This window comes from Actinia tenebrosa, unplaced genomic scaffold (genome assembly GCF_029948245.1).
Source record: "Actinia tenebrosa isolate PJP-AT-01 unplaced genomic scaffold, QUT_ActTen_1.0 PGA_scaffold15__27_contigs__length_11533743, whole genome shotgun sequence".
Taxonomy (NCBI): domain Eukaryota; kingdom Metazoa; phylum Cnidaria; class Anthozoa; order Actiniaria; family Actiniidae; genus Actinia; species Actinia tenebrosa.
Genome location: NW_028292575.1, coordinates 2232368 through 2254988, shown reverse-complemented (window position 1 = coordinate 2254988; position 22621 = coordinate 2232368). Strand labels below are relative to the sequence as shown.

Below are 22621 nucleotides of genomic sequence, written 5' to 3'. Positions count from 1 at the left end.
TTTTCTGTTTATATTCTCATTAAACGATGTCTTGTCAAATCCTCTTCTTTTTTGTCCTAAAATGTGATCCGGTAAGCAGTGTCTAATAATATGCGATTTTCTTTCCACATTACATGGATGTTGATCTTTCGCATATGTTTTCCCCTTTGGTTTCTCCGTTCATTGCCTCCTTGCACTTCCTCTGTGTGGCTGGTAGCTTCTTATCGTACTTCAATATTTACACCAATTTCATCTTTTCGATCTTTGGTCGTTAGTACGTATATCATTATAAAATTCCCTGTTTCTCTCCAATGTTTTTCTCCAATGTTAAGCCTTTTTTCTAGGATCCCGTGATGACGCAAATAGTCTTTTCAGCCATTTTGGCCTAATTTTGCGGAGATGTTCTCTATATTGGCTTTGTCTTTTTCATACTAGGATTCTGTGTTGGAGTCATCATTTTATAATTTCTATTGAATATCTCGGCAACCAAAACAGATATCACAGAATAGTAAACGCCATTCTTATACATTTTACGAGGGCTTTCACATCACGAAGCCATCCTGCAGGGGTTACGTGCTGTTTTCTTAGTTAACTAAAAACGCCTGCTCTTTTGTAGGATTATCTCAGTCACAAGTATCAAGACAGAGGATTTTCCAAAACGGTTGGTGATTTTTAACAGTAACAGGAGCGTTCACTTCAGAGCGACGTCTGCGTGCGATGGGAGGATTTGGACCAAGATCTAATGAAGTGGTATGTTTAATTCACTTTGGTTTCCCAATGATAAAGAAAGGAAGCCAAACATAAAAACGAATCATCTACGAATTAGTAGATGCTTTCATATGCACAACTTCGGGGTTGAGGCTTTGTAATTCAACGTTTATTGACCCTAACACGCTAAGTAGCTGAGTAGATAGTACGCATGCTCCGTTAGCTCAGTGATTAGTACGCATGCTCCGATACCTATCTTGACGTCACAGATTACTCTTGTTCTCAGATCACTTTTTCACATCCACCCTGAACAGGAAGCCCAAAGTCGCACCTCAATATCTCGCCCAGGAAATATCCCATCGACCTCATATGTATATCATTTGAAAGCTGCTGATGTCTAGAATATGATAAAAGTGGTTTGATTTTAGGGGTCATATGCACTTTAAAAGACTTATAATAAAGCGTTATAACTGATGGAGAAAGCTTGACATGTCAGATGGAAACAGATGAAAACTTATGCAATAAACTTACGACTTTTTTTATACGAAAAATGGCTGCCAAGCGTTAAAAGGCGCGCAAAGCACCACGTTTTAAACTGGTCCTTTAAACGCTTTTCTTTTATTTGTTTATCAGATCCAATAACACTGCCAGCAAATGGAAGAGTAATCTACTCTATCATTTGGAACATTTCCTCCAGAAGCAGAGCTAATCCCTTCGCACTTCACAGACTGATTCAAGGTGTTGGTTCTTATACCAAAAGCATGTCATTAAGTATATATTCTATATCTACTTTTGAACTAACGCGTTTCTTCTTTTTTGAATGATTTCTATTTGTTTTCTCCACAGACAAACTTCTGAATGATCGTCAAATTCTGTAAGGAGCACCTTTTCCGTTTATATTCTCATCAAACGATGTCTTGTCAAATCCTTTAGTTTGGCTAATCTAATGGAAATATTTCAAGTCATCATCGTTGATCATAATTCGGCTTATCGTTCAATCTCAAAGGAATCTAAAAGAACTTAGATGATCTCAGTTTAAAATATTTAGTAAAAGAGTAACCAGTCAGACACAGGCTTCCATCACAAAGACTATTACCTGCTTTGAATCGATTGTCTAAGAGTGCACGCACTAAATCCGTGAACATTAATTAGTACTAATTAGTACTATTTCATACAGAATCCTTTGTTTTCTATTGTTTTTTTTAATCACCATTTAGTACTAAAAGTTAGCATTTGTTTCACGGGTTTAGTGCGTGCACTCTACTTAGAAGTGCAACGTGCTTAGACTAACCATAGTTAATGTTATGGCAAATAAAAAAGGGACAAGTAGTTGAACACAAAAAAATGAAATTGAAATAAAAATAATAATAAATAAATGGAGTGCTTGCAATTTACTCTTAAAGTGCCTAACCTCATAGGATTATGATCAATTTTGATTGGTGGAGTGTTTTGGAGATGAATAAACAAAATTGACTAAATACTCTCGGAGATAAAACGCCCTAAAGTACGCAGTTTTGCCACGCCCCATCGACGGGATCGCGAGGTCTGGTACCTAGTTGGCGTCGAATGACGTCGCAACAAGAACAACTGGGCTTCCAATAAGTAAAATAAAGTAGAGCTTGGCTGTTCCTTCCAGTGTTTTTACCTGTTTTGGTCGCTTTATTTGCCTCTTTGTATCTTCGAAATTAACCAGTTGTCAAAGAAAGGCTGTGACATGGAATCCATTGATAATGCTGATGAATACTTCGATTAAGAAATGAATGTGAGTATTTACGACCTTGAGGACGAAGAATTAGACGAAGCCGTTCATGCGAACAGAAATATTCTGATAAAGAAGTTTATGACACTGGGGTCTTATCCTCTCAAATAGTTCCATGTTAGTTTCTTTCATTGTTTATAGCTGGCCCCAGTTTTATAGTTACTTAAAAATAGGACTTACTAAATCAACACCCATCCTCAAAAAAACAACAACAACACCAACAACAACAAACTTAATGTAGTGGACTTCGGGCTCGCTGTGGAGACCCACTCCCCGCAAGGGGTTACTGGGAGATTTAGTCGTACTCGATACGTTTTATATACGTCAAACATGAAGTAAAGTTTACCATTTCACACGAAGTTTAGGTGTATTTTAGTGGTCTACATTGGTGACCCCAACGCAAGAACAATCAGCAAGCCTACAAAGTCACACAGTTCATAAAGTTTGGAAATTTACATCTTATTTACGAATTTTCGTCTCATCACGCTCATTTTTTCACTGCTAAATCGACGATGCCTGACAACGAAGGTGAAAATATATCCGACATTGCTGCTGTTTCTTTAAAATTACCTCCATTCTGGCCAACCGATCCCCAGGTATGGTTCGCTCAAGTAGAATCACAGTTCTCTACTCGAAAGATCACAGATCAAGACACAAAATTCCATTATGTAGTAGCTTCTATTCCACCCGAGGTGGCTGTCGATATTCGCGACCTGTTGATACAAAAGCCAACTGAGGACGCCTACAACAAACTAAAGGAGAAACTTTTGGAGAGAACAACAACAAGTAAAGCCAAGAAACTGCAACAATTATTAGCAACGGAAGACTTAGGAGACCGCAAACCCTCCCAGATCCTTAGGCGTTTCCAACAGTTATTGGACGACCATTCTGCTGACCATCCATTGGTTCGTGAGTTATTTTTAAAAAGATTGCCTCAGCACGTTAGACAACTACTGGCGGTAACAACCACCACAACAACAACCCTTGAAGAGCTTGCACAGTTAGCCGACAAAGTCATGGATGAACAGGGCCTAAATGTCAACAATATCCAACCCTCAACGGAATCTACTGAGATTCTGAACTTAAAGAAATCAATAACACGTTAGCCACACTAACTAGGCAACAGAAGAAGCATTAAACAGAAGCTGGAACCTCCGACCCCCCAAGTTTCAAAGGAACCACTGTGCTGGTATCATCAGCAGTTTGGAAAAAACGCTCGCAAATGTCAACAACCCTGCAGCCAGGGAAACTAAACGGTCGGCACGTGAAGTCGACTAGCATGCTGACAGGAACAAAGAGTCGCCTATTTTTCGGTACAGATAGAAGTTCAGGAAAACAGTTCTTAGTTGACACTGGCGCAGAAGTAAGTGTTTTACCGTTTAATAAACAGGGACCTCCCCTACAACCCAGTACCATTTCTCTCGAAGCTGCAAACCACAGCAAAAATAAACCCTATGGCACTCGTTCGGTTAACTTAAACCTTGGTTTACGCAGTAAGTTTCAATGGTACTTTGTGGTGGCAGACGTTAAATTTCCAATAATTGGAACAGACTTCCTACGCCATTATTGTTTGCTCGTTGATGTTAGTAAAAGTAGACTGCTTGATGCCACTACTTATCTCAGCACTCAGGGCTCAACTGCGCAAGTACAAGCAATCAGTCCTATAACTGCATGTAGCGCCTCAATCCAGATACGACAGAATCCTCGGCGAATTTCCATCCATTACTAGGGTTACCCAGGACATGAGTGTTAAGCACAAAGTAACCCATCACATTATCACGAGAGGACAACCGGTCCATTCCAGACCTAGACGTCTATCTCCAGAGAAGCTGAAAATCGCACGCACTGAATTCAATAACCTTATGGATATTGGTATTATAAGACCCTCACAAAGCAACTGGTCTTCACCTTAGCACATGGTACCTAAGAAAACCCCAGGAGAGTGGAGACCGTGCGGTGATTACCGTGCACTTAACGACATAACGGTACCATACCGTTATCCTATACCACATATCCAGGACTTTACATCATTTCAGAGGTTTATTGATCAGGTCCTCCATGGAATAGACTTTTGTTATGGATACATTGATGATATTTTAGTGGCCAGCACAACACCTGATAAACACGAGAGACATTTACGATTGTTGTTCAAGCGTTTGGATGAATATGGTCTCGTTATCAATCCAGACAAGTGTGAGTTCGGAAAATCCGAGCTGATCTTCCTGGGACACCATATCAGTAAAGATGGCATACGACCATTGACGGAGAAAGTTTCAGAGAAAGAGGCAGTTCTTGATTTTCCTCTTCCTCATACTACCAAGAAGCTTAGAGAATTCCTAGGCCTTGTGAATTTCTATCACAGATTTATACCAAACTGAGCTACTCTGCAGGCTCCACTCCTCTCCTGTTTAACACAAGCAGACAAAAAAAGACAACACCGCAGTGGACAGAGGAGCTAGTCAGAGATTTTAACAACCTCAAGGAAGCCATGGCAGCAGCTGCACACCTATCCCATTGGCATCCAACAGCTGAAACATGTCTGATTGTAGACGCATTAGGTGTAGCAGTAGGAGCAGTCCTTCAGCAGAAGATCGATGGTGACTGGCGAGCACACGGATTCTTCTCTAAGAAACTTAAGCCAGCAGAGAGTAGCTACAGCACCTTTGAAAAAGAGCTACATGGAATTTACCTAGCGGTCAAGCACTTTCGACACCTACTAGAAGGTAGGAACTTTTATGTTCTCACAGATCATAAACCACTGACATATATCTTCAATTGCAACTCTGATAAGTACACACCAAGGGAAGTTAGACAAATGTCCTATATCTCAGAGTTTAAACCAGATATCCGCTATTTCAAAGGCAGTGCCAATGCAGCAGCTGACGCACTTTCGTGAGTCGTTATCAATTTGGTAGAAGGAAGCCCGGTATTAGACTATGACCTGCTCGCAGAGGATCAAAAAGGAGACTCCGAGATCCAAAATATCAAACGCCGCAACAACACTGTGCAAGTAAAAGAGGCTCTGTTTACCGCAGTAACGAAACCCGTATTGTGCGATGTTTCTACAGGCACTCCAAGACCAATTGTACCCAAGGAATTTAGACGAACAATATTTGATTCATTTCATGGATTTATCACACCCAGGAATCAGAGGGACGCAGTGACTTATCACAACTCGTTTCATATGGACTAAGATGAATGCAGACGTGAGGAAATGGGCCAGAGAATGCGTAGCGTGCCAACGGTCAAAGATTCATCGACACACATCTACACCTCTCGGTGAATTTGACCTCCCCAAGCACAGATTTGACAATGTTCATATCGACCTGGTGGGTCCCTTACCACCAGCTCAGGGTTACATGTACTTGCTTACGTGCATCGACCGCTTCACACGCTGGCCAGAAGCTATACCAATCAGTGATGCAACAGCAGAAACAGTTGCCAAAGCCTTTGTTTCTGGATGGGTAGCAAGATTTGGAATTCCATCTACAGTCACTACGGATAGAGGAAGACAATTCGAGTCACATTTGTGGCAGGAACTTAGTAAGCTTCTTGGAACAAAACACATTCGTACAACAGCATACCACCCCATTTCCAATGGCATGATTTAAAGGTTTCATCGCCAACTCAAAGCTTCTCTCAAGGCTAAAACCAATGCACTAACATGGGTGGACTCTCTGCCCTTAATCCTACTTGGTTTGCGAAGTGCTTACAAGGAGGATCTCCAAGCTTGCACTTCTGAACTTGTTTATGGAACCACCTTGCGTTTACCTGGACAATTATTTAACTCTGGGTCACAAGACTCAACTATTCTCACTTCAGAGTTTGTCAGCAAGCTCAAAAGCGGCATGCAGTCTCTTAAGCCTACACCTACAAAGCTTCCAGCTTGTCCAACTTACATCAGCAAAGCCCTGGATACATGTACACATGTTTTCGTCCGGCAAGTCCACGTAAAAAAGCCATTAGAGCCGCCATACAAGGGACCGTACCGTATAGTACAACGCAATCCGAAGTTTTTCAAGCTGGATGATGATGGGCGGCAGGACACAATTTCATTAGATCGTCTCAAGCCAGCATTTGTTGATTCTCTTCCTAGCAATGAGGAAAAGAAGTGTGCCAAGTCTTCAATGCAGTCTAAGCAAGTCAAAGTGAGAAAGCCGCAACCACAAACACACAAGAAGGTGCATCCCCCTCCAAAACCTTATTATACACGTAGTGGAAGACAGATAAAAGCACCGAACCGTTTCAACATCATGTTGCAACTAGAAGGGGGCCACTGTAATGGACTTTGGGCTGCCTGTGGAGACCCACTTCCCGCAAGGGGTTACTGGGAGATTTAGTCGTACTCGATACGTTTTATGTACGTCAAACATGAAGTAAAGTTTACCATTTCACACGACGTTTAGGTGTATTTCAGTGGTGTGTACAGTAGTAACCTCAAAGTGGAAGTGTTTTGTAAATTTGAGTTGATAAGTTTGACTTTATTATTATCATTCTATGTTGTAGGTATTACGAAAGATGCATGCAATAATAAAAAAACTAGTCAATATTTTGCTCAATAATACCTTTTACTGACACAGTTCAGTACAACAAATGAAATATATGTTATGTTTTTCTCTAATTAGCCACCAATATGTTGTATTAGATTAAAATTATTGTTGTTGTTCGACTACTTCTCGCACCGGCAACTCAACTTCTATCGTTGAAGACACGGAGGCAATGGCATCTTTTAAAGCCTTTGGAAAATAGATAATAAAACAGTTTGAAAAATAAAATCAGAGAATTAGAACTATCGAACAAGTAAACATTCCTGGAGATTTGACCAGCGACACTTACCTTTCGACGATCACGATCCGACAGTTTGCATGTTTGCTCTTCATGGTTGCAGACATAAATCCTTGGGATGGCAACAGTCCCAACCTCATCTTTAACTAACTGAGGACGATTTTTCGAGACAAAATCAAATCTCTGATTATAATCCTCTGGTAGGAAGTGTGTAGAACATAAGACGGAGGTAGCCGAGGGGTTGAAATTTGCTCGCTTTGTCTTCACAAAATCATCCATTGCTTCCTCCTGGACTTTGCTTCTGGGCGATTGTCGTTATGAAATGGGATCTTATGCAAGTATATACCTTTCGTAAAATCTGAGGTGTTTGAGCACCCATCAACAACACATCTAGTCGGCATTTTCTCATATTCTGACCTAACTTACTAGTAAGAATCTTTGCTTATCAAAACATTCGTTCTTGTTGTGACGTCACCACCCAGCGAGACTCTGCTCGGTCCCAGTTTCCCTTTATCCCGTCCAAATTGATGGGGCGTGGCAAAACTGCGTACTTTAGGGCGTTATATGGAGGGATGGAGGGATGGAGGGATGGAGGGATGGAGGGATGGAGGGATGGAGGGATGGAGGGATGGAGGGATGGAGAAATGGAGGGATGGAGGGATGGAGGGATGGAGGGATGGAGGGATGGATGGATGGATGGATGGAGAAATGGAGGGATGGAGGGATGGAGGGATGGATGGATGGATGGATGGACGGAGGGAGGGATGGATGGATGGATGGATGGATGGATGGATGGATGGATGGAGGGAGGGAGGGAGGGAGGGAGGGAGGGATGGATGGATGGATGGAGGGAGGGAGGGAGGGAGGGATGGATGGATGGATGGATGGAGGGATGGAGGGATGGAGGGATGGATGGATGGACGGAGGGAGGGATGGAGGGATGGATGGATGGATGGATGGATGGATGGAGGGAGGGAGGGATGGAGGGATGGAGGGATGGAGGGATGGAGGGATGGAGGGATGGAGGGATGGAGGGATGGAGGGATGGAGGGATGGAGGGATGGAGGGATGGAGGGATGGAGAGATGGAGGGATGGATGGATGAAGGGATGGAGGGATGGAGGGATGGAGGAAGGGATGGAGGGATGGATGGAGGGATGGAGGGAGGGAGGGAGGGATGGATGAATGGAGGGAGGGAGGGAGGGAGGAAGGGAGGGAGGGAGGGAGGGAGGGATGGATGGATGGATGGATTGATGATAATAATATGGACAAAAAGAATAACTAGAAGTTTCTTGAATAGATATTTCGAACGATATCAATCGTCCATCATCAGTTTAAAAACTCTATAAGTGTTACAAGAAACATCTAGTTATTCTTTTTGTCTATAAACTCTTAGCCCAAGGAAAAATTTTCACATTTATCAATAATAATATGCCTTTATCTAATCACCCTAGCTCTATCCTCTACACAAGAGTATATAACCACGGTTGGTATTTTTCTGACCATGGTTATTTGAATCCAAAAATGATCGCAAAATAACCACGGTTGGTATTTCTCTTGCCGTGGGTTATTTGAATCCAAAAATGAGCGCAATATAACCACGGTTGTCATTTCTCTTAACGTGGTTATTTGAAGCCAAAAGTGAGCGCAAAATAACCACGGTTGTCATTTCTCTTACCGTGGTTACTTGAAGCCAGAAATGAGCGCATTATAACCACGGTTGGTAGTTTTCTTACCGTGGTTATTTGAAGCCAAAAATGTGCGAAATATAACCACGGTTGTCATTTCTTTTACCGTGGTTATTTGAAGCCAAAAGTGATCGCAATATAACCACGTTTGGCATATCTTTTACCGTAGTTATTTGTAGCCAAAAATGAGCGCAATATAACCACGGTTGGTATTTTTCTTACCGTGGTTATTTGAAGCCAAAAATGAGTGCAAGTGTAACCACGGTTGGTAGTTCTCTTACCGTGGTTATTTGAAGCCAAAAATGAGCGCAATATAGCCACCTTTGGTATTTCTCTTGTCGTGTTTATTTGAAGCCACAAATGAGCGCAATATAACCACGGTTGGTAATTTTCTGACCATGGTTATTTGAAGCCAAAAGTGAGCGCAATATAACCACGGTTGGTATTTCTTTTACCGTGGTTATTTGAACCCAAAAATGAGCGCAATATAACCACGGTTGGTATTTTTCTTACCGTGGTTATTTGAAACCAAAAATGAGCGCAATATAACCACGATTGGTATTTCTCTTACCGTGGTCATTTCAAGCCAAAAATAGGTGCTAAATAACCAAGGTTGGCATTTTTCTTATCGTGTTTATTTGAAGCTCAAAATGAGTGCAATACAACCACGATTGGTATTTCTCTTACCGTGGTCATTTAAAGCCAAAAATAGGTGCTAATTAACCACGCTTGGCATTTTTCTTATCGTGGTTATTTGAAGCTCGAAATGAGCGCAATATAACAACGGTTGGTATTTCTCTTACCGTGGTCATTTGAAGCCAAAACTGAACTGAAAATAACCACGGTTGTTATTTTTCTTACCCTGGTCATTTGAAGCCTAAATTGAACCGAAAATAACCACGGTTGGTAGTTTTCTTACCGTGGTTATTTGAAGCCAAAAATGAGCGCAATATAACCTTGGTTGTCATTTCTCTTACCGTGGTTATTTGAAGTGGTTATGTAACCACGGTTGGTAGTTTTCCTACCGTGGTTATTTGAAGCCAAAAATAAGCGCAATGTAACCACGGTTGTCATTTCTCTTACCGTGGTTATTTGAAGCCAAAAATGAGGGCAATATAACCACGGTTTGTAATTTTCTTACCGTGGTTATTTGAAGCCAAAAAGGAGCGAAATATAACCACGGTTGTTATTTCTTTTACCGTGATTACTTGAAGCCAAAAATGATCGCAATATAACCATGGTTGGTATTTTTTTACCGTGGTTTTTTGAAGCCAATAATGAGCGCAATGTATTCACGGTTGGTATTTTTCTTACCGTGTTTATTTGAAGCCAAAAGTGAGCGCAAAATAACCACGGTTGTCATTTCTCTTACCGTGGTTATTTGAAGCCAAAAGTGAGCGCAATATAACCACAGTTGTCATTTCTCTTAACCTGGTTATTTGAAGCCAAAAATATGTGCAAAATAACCACGGTTCGCATTTTTCTTATTGTAGTTATTTGAAGCTAAAAATGAGCGCAATATAACCACGGTTGGTATTTCTCTTACCGTGATCATTTGAAGCCAAAAATACGTCAAAATAACCACGGTTGGCATTTTTCTTATCGTGGTTATTTGAAGCCAAAAATGAGCGCAATATAACCACGGTTGTCATTTCTCTTAACGTGGTTATATGAAGCCAAAAGTGAGCGCAATATAACCACGGTTGGTATTTCTCCTACCGTGGTTATTTGAAGCCAAAATGAGCGAAATATAACCACGGTTGGTAGTTTTCTTACCGTGGTTATTTGAAGCCAAAAATGAGCGCAATATATCCACGGTTGGTATTTCTTTTACGGTGGTTATTTGAAGCCAAAATTGAGCGCAATATAACCACGGTTGTCAATTCTCTTACCGTAGTTATTTGTAGCCAGAAATGAGCGCATTATAACCACGGTTGGTAGTTTTCTTACCGTGGTTATTTGACGCCAAAAATGTGCGAAATATAACCACGGTTGTCATTTCTTTTACCGTGGTTATTTGAAGCCAAAAGTGATCGCAATATAACCACGTTTGGCATATCTTTTACCGTAGTTATTTGTAGCCAAAAATGAGCGCAATATAACCACGGTTGGTATTTTTATTACCGTGGTTATTTGAAGCCAAAAGTGAGCGCAATATAACCACGGTTGTCATTTCTCTTAACGTGGTTATTTGAAGCCAAAAGTGAGCGCAATATAACCACGGTTGGTATTTCTTTTACGGTGGTTATTTGAAGCCAAAAATGAGCGCAATATAACCTTGGTTGTCATTTCTCTTACCGTGGTTATTTGAAGTGGTTATGTAACCACGGTTGGTAGTTTTCCTACCGTGGTTATTTGAAGCCAAAAATAAGCGCAATATAACCACGGTTGTCATTTCTCTTACCGTGGTTATTTGAAGCCAAAAATGAGGGCAATATAACCACGGTTTGTAATTTTCTTACCGTGGTTATTTGAAGCCAAAAAGGAGCGAAATATAACCACGGTTGTTATTTCTTTTACCGTGATTACTTGAAGCCAAAAATGATCGCAATATAACCATGGTTGGTATTTTTTTACCGTGGTTTTTTGAAGCCAATAATGAGCGCAATGTATTCACGGTTGGTATTTTTCTTACCGTGTTTATTTGAAGCCAAAAGTGAGCGCAAAATAACCACGGTTGTCATTTCTCTTACCGTGGTTATTTGAAGCCAAAAGTGAGCGCAATATAACCACAGTTGTCATTTCTCTTAACCTGGTTATTTGAAGCCAAAAATATGTGCAAAATAACCACGGTTCGCATTTTTCTTATTGTAGTTATTTGAAGCTAAAAATGAGCGCAATATAACCACGGTTGGTATTTCTCTTACCGTGATCATTTGAAGCCAAAAATACGTCAAAATAACCACGGTTGGCATTTTTCTTATCGTGGTTATTTGAAGCCAAAAATGAGCGCAATATAACCACGGTTGTCATTTCTCTTAACGTGGTTATATGAAGCCAAAAGTGAGCGCAATATAACCACGGTTGGTATTTCTCCTACCGTGGTTATTTGAAGCCAAAATGAGCGAAATATAACCACGGTTGGTAGTTTTCTTACCGTGGTTATTTGAAGCCAAAAATGAGCGCAATATATCCACGGTTGGTATTTCTATTACGGTGGTTATTTGAAGCCAAAATTGAGCGCAATATAACCACGGTTGTCAATTCTCTTACCGTAGTTATTTGTAGCCAGAAATGAGCGCATTATAACCACGGTTGGTAGTTTTCTTACCGTGGTTATTTGACGCCAAAAATGTGCGAAATATAACCACGGTTGTCATTTCTTTTACCGTGGTTATTTGAAGCCAAAAGTGATCGCAATATAACCACGTTTGGCATATCTTTTACCGTAGTTATTTGTAGCCAAAAATGAGCGCAATATAACCACGGTTGGTATTTTTCTTACCGTGGTTATTTGAAGCCAAAAGTGAGCGCAATATAACCACGTTTGGTATTTCTCTTACCGTGGTTATTTGAAGCCAAAAGTGAGCGCAATATAACCACGGTTGTCATTTCTCTTACCATGTTCATTTGAAGCCAAAAATATGTGCAAAATAACCACGGTTCGCATTTTTCTTATTGTAGTTATTTGTAGCCAAAAATGAACCGAAAATAACCACGGTTGGTATTTTTATTACCGTGGTTATTTGAAGCCAAAAGTGAGCGCAATATAACCTCGGTTGTCATTTCTCTTACCGTGGTCATTTGAAGCCAAAAATATGTGCAAAATAACCACGGTTCGCATTTTTCTTATCGTGGTTATTTGAAGCTAAAAATGAGCGCAATATAACAACGGTTGGTATTTCTCTTACCTAGGTTATTTGAAGCCAAAAATGAACCGAAAATAACCACGGTTGGTATTTCTCTTACCGTGTTCATTTGAAGCCAAAAATAAGTACAAAGTAACCACGGTTGGTATTTTTCTTACCGTGGTTATTTGAATCCAAAAATAAGTACAAAGTAACCACGGTTGGTATTTTTCTTACCGTGGTTATTTGAATCCAAAAATGAGCGCAATATAACCACGGTTGTCATTTCTCTTAACGTGGTTATTTGAAGCCAAAAGTGAGCGCAAAATAACCACGGTTGTCATTTCTCTTACCGTGGTTATTTGAAGCCAAAAATGATTACAAAATAACCACGGTTGTTAGTTCTCTTACCGTGGTTATTTGAAGCCAAAAGTGAGCGCAATATAACCATGGTTGTCATTTCTCTTACCGTGGTTATTTGAAGTCAAAAATGAGCGCAATATAACCACGGTTGGTATTTCTCTTACCTAGGTTATTGGAAGCCAAAAATGAACCGAAAATAACCACGGTTGGTATTTCTCTTACCGTGGTCATTTGAAGCCAAAAATGAACCGAAAATAACCACGGTTGGTATTTCTCTTACCGTGTTCATTTGAAGCCAAAAATAAGTACAAAGTAACCACGGTTGGTATTTTTCTTACCGTGGTTATTTGAATCCAAAAATGAGCGCAATATAACCACGGTTGTCATTTCTCTTAACGTGGTTATATGAAGCCAAAAGTGAGCGCAATATAACCACGGTTGGTATTTCTCCTACGTGGTTATTTGAAGCCAAAATGAGCGAAATATAACCACGGTTGGTAGTTTTCTTGCTGTGGTTATTTGAAGCCAAAAATGAGCGCAATATATCCACGGTTGGTATTTCTTTTACGGTGGTTATTTGAAGCCAAAAATGAGCGCAATATAACCACGGTTGTCAATTCTCTTACCGTAGTTATTTGTAGCCAGAAATGAGCGCAATATAACCACGGTTGGCATTTCTCTTACCGTGGTTATTTGTAGCCAGAAATGAGCGCATTATAACCACGGTTGGTAGTTTTCTTACCGTGGTTATTTGACGCCAAAAATGTGCGAAATATAACCACGGTTGTCATTTCTTTTACCGTGGTTATTTGAAGCCAAAAGTGATCGCAATATAACCACGTTTGGCATATCTTTTACCGTAGTTATTTGTAGCCAAAAATGAGCGCAATATAACCACGGTTGGTATTTTTATTACCGTGGTTATTTGAAGCCAAAAGTGAGCGCAATATAACCTCGGTTGTCATTTCTCTTACCGTGGTCATTTGAAGCCAAAAATATGTGCAAAATAACCACGGTTCGCATTTTTCTTATCGTGGTTATTTGAAGCTAAAAATGAGCGCAATATAACAACGGTTGGTATTTCTCTTACCTAGGTTATTTGAAGCCAAAAATGAACCGAAAATAACCACGGTTGGTATTTCTCTTACCGTGTTCATTTGAAGCCAAAAATAAGTACAAAGTAACCACGGTTGGTATTTTTCTTACCGTGGTTATTTGAATCCAAAAATAAGTACAAAGTAACCACGGTTGGTATTTTTCTTACCGTGGTTATTTGAATCCAAAAATGAGCGCAATATAACCACGGTTGTCATTTCTCTTACCGTGGTTATTTGAAGCCAAAAATATGTGCAAAATAACCACGGTTCGCATTTTTCTTATCGTGGTTATTTGAAGCTAAAAATGAGCGCAATATAACAACGGTTGGTATTTCTCTTACCTAGGTTATTTGAAGCCAAAAATGAACCGAAAATAACCACGGTTGGTATTTCTCTTACCGTGTTCATTTGAAGCCAAAAATAAGTACAAAGTAACCACGGTTGGTATTTTTCTTACCGTGGTTATTTGAATCCAAAAATAAGTACAAAGTAACCACGGTTGGTATTTTTCTTACCGTGGTTATTTGAATCCAAAAATGAGCGCAATATAACCACGGTTGTCATTTCTCTTACCGTGGTTATTTGAAGCCAAAAGTGAGCGCAAAATAACCACGGTTGTCATTTCTCTTACCGTGGTTATTTGAAGCCAAAAATGATTACAAAATAACCACGGTTGTTAGTTCTCTTACCGTGGTTATTTGAAGCCAAAAGTGAGCGCAATATAACCACGGTTGTCATTTCTCTTACCGTGGTTATTTGAAGCCAAAAATGAGCGCAATATATCCACGGTTGGTATTTCTTTTACGGTGGTTATTTGAAGCCAAAAATGAGCGCAATATAACCACGGTTGTCATTTCTCTTACCGTGGTTATTTGTAGCCAAAAATGAGCGCAATATAACCACGGTTGGCATTTCTTTTACCGTAGTTATTTGTAGCCACAAATGAGCGCATTATAACCACGGTTGGTAGTTTTCTTACCGTGGTTATTTGAAGCCAAAAATGTGCGAAATATAACCACGGTTGTCATTTCTTTTACCGTGGTTATTTGAAGCCAAAAGTGATCGCAATATAACCACGTTTGGCATATCTTTTACCGTAGTTATTTGTAGCCAAAAATGAGCGCAATATAACCACGGTTGGTATTTTTATTACCGTGGTTATTTGAAGCCAAAATTGAGCGCAATATAACCTCGGTTGTCATTTCTCTTACCGTGGTTATTTGAAGCCAAAAGTGAGCGCAATATAACCACGGTTGGTATTTTTATTACCGTGGTTATTTGAAGCCAAAAGTGAGCGCAATATAACCTCGGTTGTCATTTCTCTTACCGTGGTCATTTGAAGCCAAAAATATGTGCAAAATAACCACGGTTCGCATTTTTCTTATCGTGGTTATTTGAAGCTAAAAATGAGCGCAATATAACAACGGTTGGTATTTCTCTTACCTAGGTTATTTGAAGCCAAAAATGAACCGAAAATAACCACGGTTGGTATTTCTCTTACCGTGTTCATTTGAAGCCAAAAATAAGTACAAAGTAACCACGGTTGGTATTTTTCTTACCGTGGTTATTTGAATCCAAAAATAAGTACAAAGTAACCACGGTTGGTATTTTTCTTACCGTGGTTATTTGAATCCAAAAATGAGCGCAATATAACCACGGTTGTCATTTCTCTTACCGTGGTTATTTGAAGCCAAAAGTGAGCGCAAAATAACCACGGTTGTCATTTCTCTTACCGTGGTTATTTGAAGCAAAAAATGATTACAAAATAACCACGGTTGTTAGTTCTCTTACCGTGGTTATTTGAAGCCAAAAGTGAGCGCAATATAACCATGGTTGTCATTTCTCTTACCGTGGTTATTTGAAGCCAAAAATGAGCGCAATATAACCACGGTTGGTATTTCTTTTACGGTGGTTATTTGAAGCCAAAAATGAGCGCAATATAACCACGGTTGTCAATTCTCTTACCGTGGTTATTTGTAGCCAGAAATGAGCGCAATATAACCACGGTTGGCATTTCTTTTACCGTAGTTATTTGTAGCCAGAAATGAGCGCATTATAACCACGGTTGGTAGTTTTCTTACCGTGGTTATTTGAAGCCAAAAATGTGCGAAATATAACCACGGTTGTCATTTCTTTTACCGTGGTTATTTGAAGCCAAAAGTGATCGCAATATAACCACGTTTGGCATATCTTTTACCGTAGTTATTTGTAGCCAAAAATGAGCGCAATATAACCACGGTTGGTATTTTTATTACCGTGGTTATTTGAAGCCAAAAGTGAGCGCAATATAACCTCGGTTGTCATTTCTCTTACCGTGGTTATTTGAAGCCAAAAGTGAGCGCAATATAACCACGGTTGGTATTTTTATTACCGTGGTTATTTGAAGCCAAAAGTGAGCGCAATATAACCTCGGTTGTCATTTCTCTTACCGTGGTCATTTGAAGCCAAAAATATGTGCAATATAACCACGGTTCGCATTTTTCTTATCGTGGTTATTTGAAGCTAAAAATGAGCGCAATATAACAACGGTTGGTATTTCTCTTACCTAGGTTATTTGAAGCCAAAAATGAACCGAAAATAACCACGGTTGGTATTTCTCTTACCGTGTTCATTTGAAGCCAAAAATAAGTACAAAGTAACCACGGTTGGTATTTTTCTTACCGTGGTTATTTGAATCCAAAAATAAGTACAAAGTAACCACGGTTGGTATTTTTCTTACCGTGGTTATTTGAATCCAAAAATGAGCGCAATATAACCACGGTTGTCATTTCTCTTAACGTGGTTATTTGAAGCCAAAAGTGAGCGCAAAATAACCACGGTTGTCATTTCTCTTACCGTGGTTATTTGAAGCAAAAAATGATTACAAAATAACCACGGTTGTTAGTTCTCTTACCGTGGTTATTTGAAGCCAAAAGTGAGCGCAATATAACCATGGTTGTCATTTCTCTTACCGTGGTTATTTGAAGTCAAAAATGAGCGCAATATAACCTCGGTTGTCATTTCTCTTACCGTGGTCATTTGAAGCCAAAAATGATTACAAAATAACCACGGTTGTTAGTTCTCTTACCGTGGTTATTTGAAGCCAAAAGTGAGCGCAATATAACCATGGTTGTCATTTCTCTTACCGTGGTTATTTGAAGTCAAAAATGAGCGCAATATAACCACGGTTGGTATTTCTCTTACCTAGGTTATTTGAAGCCAAAAATGAACCGAAAATAACCACGGTTGGTATTTCTCTTACCGTGTTCATTTGAAGCCAAAAATGAACCGAAAATAACCACGGTTGGTATTTCTCTTACCGTGTTCATTTGAAGCCAAAAATAAGTACAAAGTAACCACGGTTGGTATTTTTCTTACCGTGGTTATTTGAATCCAAAAATGAGCGCAATATAACCACGGTTGTCATTTCTCTTAACGTGGTTATATGAAGCCAAAAGTGAGCGCAATATAACCACGGTTGGTATTTCTCCTACGTGGTTATTTGAAGCCAAAATGAGCGAAATATAACCACGGTTGGTAGTTTTCTTACCGTGGTTATTTGAAGCCAAAAATGAGCGCAATATATCCACGGTTGGTATTTCTTTTACGGTGGTTATTTGAAGCCAAAAATGAGCGCAATATAACCACGGTTGTCAATTCTCTTACCGTAGTTATTTGTAGCCAGAAATGAGCGCAATATAACCACGGTTGGCATTTCTTTTACCGTAGTTATTTGTAGCCAGAAATGAGCGCATTATAACCACGGTTGGTAGTTTTCTTACCGTGGTTATTTGAAGCCAAAAATGTGCGAAATATAACCACGGTTGTCATTTCTTTTACCGTGGTTATTTGAAGCCAAAAGTGATCGCAATATAACCACGTTTGGCATATCTTTTACCGTAGTTATTTGTAGCCAAAAATGAGCGCAATATAACCACGGTTGGTATTTTTCTTACCGTGGTTATTTGAAGCCAAAAGTGAGCGCAATATAACCACGTTTGGTATTTCTCTTACCGTGGTTATTTGAAGCCAAAAGTGAGCGCAATATAACCACGGTTGTCATTTCTCTTACCATGTTCATTTGAAGCCAAAAATATGTGCAAAATAACCACGGTTCGCATTTTTCTTATTGTAGTTATTTGTAGCCAAAAATGAACCGAAAATAACCACGGTTGGTATTTTTATTACCGTGGTTATTTGAAGCCAAAAGTGAGCGCAATATAACCTCGGTTGTCATTTCTCTTACCGTGGTCATTTGAAGCCAAAAATATGTGCAAAATAACCACGGTTCGCATTTTTCTTATCGTGGTTATTTGAAGCCAAAAATGAGTACAAAATAACCACGGTTGGTAGTTTTCTTACCGTGGTTATTTGAAGCCAAAAATGAGCCAAATATAACCACGGTTGTTATTTTTATTACCGTGGTTATTTGAAGCCAAAAATGAGCGCAATGTAACCACGGTTGTTAGTTTTCTTACCGTGGTTATTTGAAGCCAAAAATGAGCGCAATATAACCACGGTTGTCATTTCTCTTACCGGGGTTAGTTGAAGCCAATAATGATCGCAATATAACCACGGTTGGTATTTTTTTTTACCGTGTTTATTTGAAGCCAAAATGAGCGCAATATAACCACGGTTGGTATTTCTCTTACCGTGGTAATTTGAAACCAAAAATGAGTACAAAATAACCACGGTTGGTAGCTTTCTTACCTTGGTTATTTGAAGCCAAAAATGAGCGCAATATAACCACGGTTGGCATTTCTCTTACCGTGGTCATTTGAAGCCAAAAATGAATCGAAAATAATCACGGTTGGTATTTCTCTTACCGTGGTCATTTGAAGCCAAAAATGAGTATAAAATAACCACGGTTGGTAGTTTTCTTACCGTGGTTATTTGAAGCCAAAAATGAGCCAAATATAACCACGGTTGTTATTTTTATTACCGTGGTTATTTGAAGCCAAAAATGAGCGCAATGTAACCACGGTTGTTAGTTTTCTTACCGTGGTTATTTGAAGCCAAAAATGAGCGCAATATAACCACGGTTGTCATTTCTCTTACCGGGGTTAGTTGAAGCCAATAATGATCGCAATATAACCACGGTTGGTATTTTTTTTTACCGTGTTTATTTGAAGCCAAAATGAGCGCAATATAACCACGGTTGGTATTTCTCTTACCGTGGTAATTTGAAACCAAAAATGAGTACAAAATAACCACGGTTGGTAGCTTTCTTACCTTGGTTATTTGAAGCCAAAAATGAGCGCAATATAACCACGGTTGGCATTTCTCTTACCGTGGTTATTTGAAGCCAAAAGTGATCGCAATATAACCACGGTTGGCATTTCTTTTACCGTAGTTATTTGTAGCCAGAAATGAGCGCATTATAACCACGGTTGGTAGTTTTCTTACCGTGGTTATTTGAAGCCAAAAATGATCGCATTATAAGCACGGTTGGTATTTTTCTTACCGTGGTTATTTGAAGCCAAAAGTGAGCGCAATATAACCACGGTTGTCATTTCTCTTAACGTGGTTATTTGAAGCCAAAAGTGAGCGCAATATAACCACGGTTGGTATTTCTCCTACCGTGGTTATTTGAAGCCAAAATGAGCGAAATATATCCACGGTTGGTATTTCTTTTACGGTGGTTATTTGAAGCCAAAAATGAGCGCAATATAACCTCGGTTGTCATTTCTCTTACCGTGGTCATTTGAAGCCAATAATATGTGCAAAATAACCACGGTTCGCATTTTTCTCATCGTTGTTATTTGAAGCTAAAAATGAGCGCAATATAACCACGGTTGGTATTTCTCTTACCGTGGTCATTTGAAGCCAAAAATGAACCGAAAATAATCACGGTTGGTATTTCTCTTACCGTGGTCATTTGAAGCCAAAAATGAGTACAAAATAACCACGGTTGGTAGTTTTCTTACCGTGGTTATTTGAAGCCAAAACTGAGCGAAATATAACCACGGTTGTTATTTTTATTACCGTGGTTATTTGAAGCCAAAAATGAGCGCAATGTAACCACGGTTGGTATTTCTTTTACGGTGGTTATTTGAAGCCAAAAATGAGCGCAATATAACCTCGGTTGTCATTTCTCTTACCGTGGTCATTTGAAGCCAATAATATGTGCAAAATAACCACGGTTCGCATTTTTCTCATCGTTGTTATTTGAAGCTACAAATGAGCGCAATATAACAACGGTTGGTATTTCTCTTACCGTGGTCATTTGAAGCCAAAAATGAACCGATAATAATCACGGTTGGTATTTCTCTTACCGTGGTCATTTGAAGCCAAAAATGAGTACAAAATAACCACGGTTGGTAGTTTTCTTACCGTGGTTATTTGAAGCCAAAAATGAGCCAAATATAACCACGGTTGTTATTTTTATTACCGTGGTTATTTGAAGCCAAAAATGAGCGCAATGTAACCACGGTTGTTAGTTTTCTTACCGTGGTTATTTGAAGCCAAAAATGAGCGCAATATAACCACGGTTGTCATTTCTCTTACCGGGGTTAGTTGAAGCCAATAATGATCGCAATATAACCACGGTTGGTATTTTTTTTTACCGTGTTTATTTGAAGCCAAAATGAGCGCAATATAACCACGGTTGGTATTTCTCTTACCGTGGTAATTTGAAACCAAAAATGAGTACAAAATAACCACGGTTGGTAGCTTTCTTACCTTGGTTATTTGAAGCCAAAAATGAGCGCAATATAACCACGGTTGGCATTTCTCTTACCGTGGTTATTTGAAGCCAAAAGTGAGCCCAATATAACCACGGTTGGCATTTCTTTTACCGTAGTTATTTGTAGCCAGAAATGAGCGCATTATAACCACGGTTGGTAGTTTTCTTACCGTGGTTATTTGAAGCCAAAAATGAGCGAAATATAACCACGGTTGTCATTTCTTTTACCGTGGTTATTTGAAGCCAAAAGTGATCGCAATATAACCACGTTTGGCATATCTTTTACCGTAGTTATTTGTAGCCAAAAATGAGCGCAATATAACCACGTTTGGCATATCTTTTACCGTGGTTATTTGAAGCCAAAAGTGAGCGCAATATAACCTCGGTTGTCATTTCTCTTACCGTGGTCATTTGAAGCCAAAAATATGTGCAAAATAACCACGGTTCGCATTTTTCTTATCGTGGTTATTTGAAGCTAAAAATGAGCGCAATATAACAACGGTTGGTATTTCTCTTACCTAGGTTATTTGAAGCCAAAAATGAACCGAAAATAACCACGGTTGGTATTTCTCTTACCGTGTTCATTTGAAGCCAAAAATAAGTACAAAATAACCACGGTTGGTATTTTTCTTACCGTGGTTATTTGAATCCAAAAATGAGCGCAATATAACCACGGTTGTCATTTCTCTTAACGTGGTTATTTGAAGCCAAAAGTGAGCGCAAAATAACCACGGTTGTCATTTCTCTTACCGTGGTTACTTGAAGCCAAAAATGAGCGCAATGTAAACACGGTTGGTAGTTTTCTTACCGTGGTTATTTGAAGCCAAAAGTGAGCGCAATATAACCACGGTTGGTAGTTTTCTTACTGTGGTTATTTGAAGCCAAAAATGATCGCATTATAAGCACGGTTGGTATTTTTCTTACCGTGGTTATTTGAAGCCAAAAGTGAGCGCAATATAACCACGGTTGTCATTTCTCTTACCGTGGTCATTTGAAGCCAAAAATATGTTCAAAATAACCACGGTTGGTAGTTTTCTTACCGTGGTTATTTGAAGCCAAAAATGAGCGCAATATAACCTCGGTTGTCATTTCTCTTACCGTGGTTATTTGAAGCCAATAATGAGCGCAATGTAACCACGGTTGGTAGTTTTCTGACCGTGGTTATTTGAAGCCAAAAATGAGCGCAATATAAACACGGTTGCTAATTTTCTTACCGTGCTTATTTGAAGCCAAAAGTGAGCGCAATATAACCACGGTTTTTATTTCTTTTACAGTGGTTATTTGAAGCCAAAAATGATCGCAATATAACCACGGTTGGTATTTTTCTTACCGTGGTTATTTGAAGCTAAAAATGAGCGCAATATAACCACGGTAGGTATTTTTCTTACCGTGGTTATTTGAAGCCAAAAGTGGGCGCAATATAAAAACGGTTGGTATTTCTCTTACCGGCGGGTCATGTTTGATTGATTTTGGACCATTTTCATACCTTAATTCATGAGATGCAAAATAGGTGACTTTGGGCCATTTTCTGACAAAAAGAATGGGCTATAGCCAATGGTCCCGATTGATTTTGTGCCATTGTCATAACTTTTGGGAAGATATGCATTATTTGTGAGGGCTGCAAAAATAGGTCATTTTGATCCATAGTTTCTGACAAAGACCTTGGACTATAGCCCGTGGTTTTGATTGATTGTGGGCCATTTTCACATATTTTGGAAAAATATGCATTATTTATGAAGAGATGGTTATCATAAAACCATGGTACCCTTGTATCCTTATCTTGGTTGAAGG

General features: G+C 39.4%; 2 protein-coding genes across 2 annotated transcripts; both read left to right on the top strand.

Annotated features, from left to right (window-relative positions):
- Nucleotides 1–2958: 2958 nt before the first annotated feature.
- On the top strand, nt 2959–3552 carry LOC116291928 (uncharacterized). The gene has a single exon (XM_031699162.1). It carries the CDS (start codon nt 2959–2961, stop codon nt 3550–3552), a length of 594 nt encoding a protein of 197 aa, XP_031555022.1.
- Nucleotides 3553–5640: 2088 nt separating this feature from the next.
- LOC148910827 (uncharacterized) lies at nt 5641–6786 on the top strand. The gene is made up of 2 exons (XM_089030625.1): nt 5641–5989; nt 6080–6786. Exons 1-2 carry the CDS (start codon nt 5641–5643, stop codon nt 6784–6786), a joined length of 1056 nt encoding a protein of 351 aa, XP_088886751.1.
- Nucleotides 6787–22621: the final 15835 nt, after the last annotated feature.

What these genes read in the sequence shown, in the direction of transcription:
- LOC116291928 (XM_031699162.1), top strand. Translation starts at nt 2,959, where the DNA reads ATGCCTGACAACGAAGGTGAAAATATATCCGACATTGCTGCTGTTTCT.
- LOC148910827 (XM_089030625.1), top strand. Translation starts at nt 5,641, where the DNA reads ATGAATGCAGACGTGAGGAAATGGGCCAGAGAATGCGTAGCGTGCCAA. An exon ending in ACATTTGTGGCAGGAACTTA is followed by an intron (nt 5,990 to 6,079) that starts GTAAGCTTCTTG and finishes GCCAACTCAAAG; the next exon opens with CTTCTCTCAAGGCTAAAACC.